Source organism: Sodiomyces alcalophilus (assembly GCF_042370955.1).
Source record: "Sodiomyces alcalophilus JCM 7366 unplaced genomic scaffold ACRALscaffold_1, whole genome shotgun sequence".
In the NCBI taxonomy this organism is placed as follows: Eukaryota; Fungi; Ascomycota; class Sordariomycetes; order Glomerellales; family Plectosphaerellaceae; genus Sodiomyces; species Sodiomyces alcalophilus.
In genome coordinates, this window is record NW_027263532.1 from 5,718,276 (window position 1) to 5,723,107 (window position 4,832).

Consider the following 4,832-nt stretch of genomic DNA (forward strand, 5'->3'; position numbering starts at 1 on the left):
TTTCCTTAATTTCTAACGCCTATCTACCGGTAATAAGCGATCCTATTAAAAGCAGGCGGAGGGCTAATATAAGGGTTATAGGATATCCCCTAATATACGCTATATCCTTTAAAATCAGCGTATACGGCTGTCGATCCCGATCTTTAACTTCTAGCCTTATAGTTCCGAATCCGGTAACCGGATCCGACTCTCCTTTACCGGTATTAAACGTCACAAGCTTTTCCGCGGGCCGGTAGTCTTCTAGAAGGTGACGCTTATTAGTGATATACCTTATAGTGCCGGAATTAACTAATAGCTCGTTTTTAAAGGGTCTATTAGCGGCTCCGGTTAATAAAAGCTGTATATGGTATACAATCCGGTTCTATTATCCGAATCCGAGTCCGAAGCAGCGCCCCTAGTAGCCACGAAATTAGATAAGTCCTTAGAAGGGTCTTTAGAGGGTAACTTCTATTAACCCTTATTTCCTTTACTTTCGGCGTCCTTTTTAAGGTTACTCTGGAACCTCTTTTAACGATCGTTATCCTAACTAGCGATAATCCGGTTATAGCGTTCTTCCGTTTCCTTAGATAGCTTAAAGTTCTTCCCTCTTCGGGCCGGGTTAACGTTCGGGCAGGTCTAAATTACTTTATAGTAGCTTCGGGTCTTCCGGGCTATATAGTAATCGTAGATAAATTCCCTTTTAGTACCTTAACCCTATTAACGATCCTTTTAATCCGGTTACTAACCTTCTTTATCCTTTCCTAGGAACGTGGCTATATAGAACGATAATAATCCCGGCTTCCGATCTAAACGCAGAGGGTGCCTATAACGTCACTAGGTAGTATATTCGTTAATAACGCTCTCGATATCCGGTAAATCGTCCTTATCTTCTTCCGCTAATACCATAGAAAACCGGGCTTCCGACTACTCCAGGGAAATCGATCCGATCGCGTTAAAAAATCCGTTAAGCTAGTCTATCTTCGAATCGATCGCGCGAACCTTATACGTCTTTGCCTTTTTATATAGCTTACGGAAGTTATTAAGCTAGCGTTAGTAAGGCATTTTCCTAATAGATTATATATAATCGTCCTAATAGCGCTTAATAAGTGACCTCTAGGCGGCGTTAGTGGGTTTAAGGCGTGCCTTCAGGATTCGCAGGATCTTTTTCAGGTTATCTTTACCGGCAAAGGACTCCGCGAGGCTCCGGTCCACGGTGGTGGTGATATAGTCCAGTATAGCCTTTATCGCGGCCTTTTCCTACTTATATTCGTTATAGGAGAAGAGCCATAGCTTATACTTTTAATCCTAATTTTCGTCTTTGCTTACGGTAGGAGGGTTAACCTTTTAGAGGCGTTTTGGACGTTTAGCATCGTTAAGATCCGGATCTATAAGCTTCGTCACCTCGTTAAAAAGAGCGACTTCTATTACACGTAGATACTACTAGTGCTAATCCTTAGACGAGGTTAGTATAACTAAGGTTATCGTGACGGCGTGGACGGGTAGTTAATTGCATAGAGTGGAAGAAGGAGAAGGAAAAGGAGAACGAGGAGGAGGAATAGATAGAGGCGGTTAAAGGGGTTAGTGATAATAGGCAGGCGGACGGGCTAGTGGATAACTCTATCTGTAATAGAGCAGAGGCTTAAATAAAGGCTCTAGTTAATTAAGAGCTTTAAAAAGAGGGCTTTAAAAGAGAGAGGCATAAAGCCTAGAACTATTAGATCGACCGGAATAGAGGCGTTCACCAGAGCGCCGGGCTTATGACTATCAGGACACTAATATCGTATAAAGTGTGACTTATATTCATTATAGACTATGAAAGAGTACTAGTCTACGATGTCAAATATATAGGCAAAAGAGGGGAAATAACACTATGATATATCTAATAGAAGTACCGCCGTATTCGGAGCAGTGTGTGACGTGGCTCTACGAATATAACCCATCGGGCTTATCAGGCTTTTCGGGGTCTTTAGGCATAAATGCCTAATAGCTCGAGTTCTAGGATAGTTTCGTTATCTTAGGTGGTTATAATATCGTAGTTCGCCTCGCCTATAACGGCGCGGCTAATAGTGGATCCTATTATTTTAAAAATCTTTAAAAAGTAAAAAGCTCCTTTTTACTTTAAAACGCTTTCCTATATAAAAAGCAGTCTTTGTTTTAAAGAACTTTAATAAGAAGATCCCTACTAGCATAGTACTTCGAAAACAGGGGTATAACAGGGGTATAACGAGGTTAACATAAAAAATGCGTTTATTACGAAAATACTATATAAAACGGGGTGCTTATGCATCGGTGGGTCACTAGTTATGCATTTTTTGGTTATTTTGAAATTCTTCAAAATGGGTTTGAAATTATCGAACGCGCCCTAATAGGTCTTTATATCTAAAAAAGAGTCTTGGCTCTAAAAAGCGCCGGAGTCTACAGCACACTATGGGTCGGCATTAAGGCAATCTACATACTCCAAATCTTGGCCCGGTTGTTCCTAATTCCCCAAGGCAAGAACTGAGTATAATAGTCATATATCGGAGTCTACGTCTCCGCGCCGCAAAAGCCTTCTAAGTCCTACGAACAGGTAGGACACAGGCATGTCAAGCGGTACTCGACAAAGACACGGGTTCCACTCCCACACGTTCCTTACTAAGGATATCCAGCATCAGTTGGCTGGGACGGTTGTCCTTGTAGATCTTCTCGTTGTTCTTAAATATCTGCACGTTGTGCATATACTTGTCGAACAGATAGGAGCTGTCCATAGGACCACCCTTCGCTTCCGGATGGAACTGCGTGGAGAATATGGGGCGTGTCTTGTGCATCATCCCTGGAATACGTTGGTCAATGACCAGATCAGATACAGGGCAACGAATCGTCTCCAGTTTAACTGAACATACCTTCGTTGCTACCGTCATTTAGATTGACAAAGTATTCCTTGAACTCAGTCGGAAGAGTGTCGGCGTCCACAGCGTAACCATGATTTTGGCTAGTGATATGGCACTGGCCCGTAGTGAGGTCTAATGCGGGAATGTTGTGAGCCCGGTTTCCGTATTTCAATTTGATGGTTCGAGCACCGGCGGCGAGAGCAAGGAGCTGATGACCCAAGCAAATACCCATGATCGGAACGTTAGATGTCTCCATGAGCCTGCCAAGGTTATAGATAGTTTCTTGACAATGTGTAGGATCACCAGGGCCGTTGGAAACGAAAATTCCATCGAAGTGGGAGGCGACCTTATGAATAGGATAGTTGTAAGGGAACACGGTGACCGAGGCGCCGCGGCTGACCAGACTGCGCAGGATATTTTCCTTGACGCCGCAGTCGATCAAACCCACATGAAGACCAGCACCTGGTGACTCAACCAGAAATGGTGCCTTGGTGCTCACGCGCTTGACCAGGTTAATCTGCCCTGGATCAATAAAGCTCTCATCCTCATCGGCATCATATTCATCCCCGATGGAGATTCTTGCGAGGGACGACCCCTGTTCTCGGAGATAAGTGACGATAGCTCGAGTATCAACGCCTGAAATCGCGGGGACACCTTCCCGGGCGCACCAATCGCCGAGGCTCTCGACAGCCGTCCAATGACTATACTTCTCTGCCACATCCGCGACGACCACACCGGCACACTGGATATGGGGTGACTCAAAATATTTAAGAAGGTTCCACTGGTCAAGCTCTTTCGAAGGAACACCATAATTCCCTATGAGTGGTTGGGTAAAGACAAGGATCTGACCACGGTAGGATGGATCGGTCATAGATTCTGGATAACCGACAAGAGATGTAGTGAAGACGGCCTCACCCGATACGTTGGAATTTGCGCCAAACGCCGTACCAGAGAAAACTGGGCCATCCTATCGACTCAAACATTTAGTAACGAGGAGCCTTGAGCGGGAGTATGGCAATGCAGGGGGATGATATCTGCCTTACCCGGATAGTAAATGTAGCGTTGAGATTCTTAACCGGAGCGGTGGCCCGAGACAAATGAACAGGCATAGTCCTGCCAGTGCCGCCTCCGGGAAGGGCGCTCTTGGAGGCGAAGCGAATTTGGGACTGAGCCATGAAACTCAGGCCAAAAGCACCCTTGGCCGTGGGTTGGACGAACCGGGCTGTCAGATGGGAGATCATTGTGCGTCAGGTGAATGTTGCAGATAGTAGAGTAGTAGTGTCCAATGAAGTGTATGCGCCCTTATGGTGTAAGAGCCTTCCACAAGTGGTCTGCAACTTAGTTAGTCCTTCCATCGCAAATGAAACCAAATGGGCATGTTCGGTGTAACTAGTCCTACCAGAGAGATAGTCCTGTGATAGGTGCGTTAGTAAAGTCGGTAAACCTACGAAACCACTCTGCCAGGGACACTGGAATGGAAAAATCATGCGACGCCACTAAAGAATTGCTGCAGTCCCATTCGAAGAATAAGGCTAGGGAATAACTGGAAGAACAGGGACCTTGGTGGCAGGGACATACCTGTGAGGTGAAAACCGACGGGCGCCCTTTCATAAGCGCAACTGGGAGTGATGTAACCAATCGTGAAGTGGGAGACGATGGTGCGACCAGTGCAGTGAGGCTATTTTTGTGTTTGGGCGTCAATGTGAAAATACACGATTTCTTAGACAAGGATCGAGGAAAAATGAGCAGAATGTCGGAGGAAGAGAAACAAAAACGAAAAGTAAAATGGGGTGTGTGGGTGATAGATAGCGCAGTGTCGTGACTGGCGCAGAGAAAAAATATCATTGGACCAGCAATTAAGGCCCCGTTCGACAATTTAAGGGCTTAACTGGAACGACCGTAAGTCCTACTATTCCGACCGTAATTAGTGGGTCTTAGTGGGTCTTAGTGGGTCTACGCAATAACGCAAAGTACCGTATATAC

At 45.3% G+C, this 4,832-nt stretch overlaps 1 protein-coding gene across 1 annotated transcript; it reads right to left on the bottom strand.

Annotated features, from left to right (window-relative positions):
• Positions 1-2,311: 2,311 nt before the first annotated feature.
• Positions 2,312-4,590, bottom strand: ACRALDRAFT_1059167 (uncharacterized protein). Its single transcript, XM_071015988.1, has 4 exons — positions 4,428-4,590; positions 3,893-4,261; positions 2,862-3,816; positions 2,312-2,791 (listed from the first exon to the last, which is right to left on the bottom strand). Exons 2-4 carry the CDS (start codon positions 4,088-4,090, stop codon positions 2,565-2,567), a joined length of 1,380 nt encoding a protein of 459 aa, XP_070880195.1. The 5' UTR covers positions 4,091-4,261; positions 4,428-4,590; the 3' UTR covers positions 2,312-2,564.
• Between the last annotated feature and the right edge of the window lie 242 nt (positions 4,591-4,832).

What these genes read in the sequence shown, in the direction of transcription:
- ACRALDRAFT_1059167 (XM_071015988.1), bottom strand. Translation starts at nt 4,090, where the DNA reads ATGATCTCCCATCTGACAGCCCGGTTCGTCCAACCCACGGCCAAGGGT. An exon ending in ACGCTACATTTACTATCCGG is followed by an intron (nt 3,817 to 3,892) that starts GTAAGGCAGATA and finishes TTGAGTCGATAG; the next exon opens with GATGGCCCAGTTTTCTCTGG. An exon ending in AAATGACGGTAGCAACGAAG is followed by an intron (nt 2,792 to 2,861) that starts GTATGTTCAGTT and finishes AACGTATTCCAG; the next exon opens with GGATGATGCACAAGACACGC.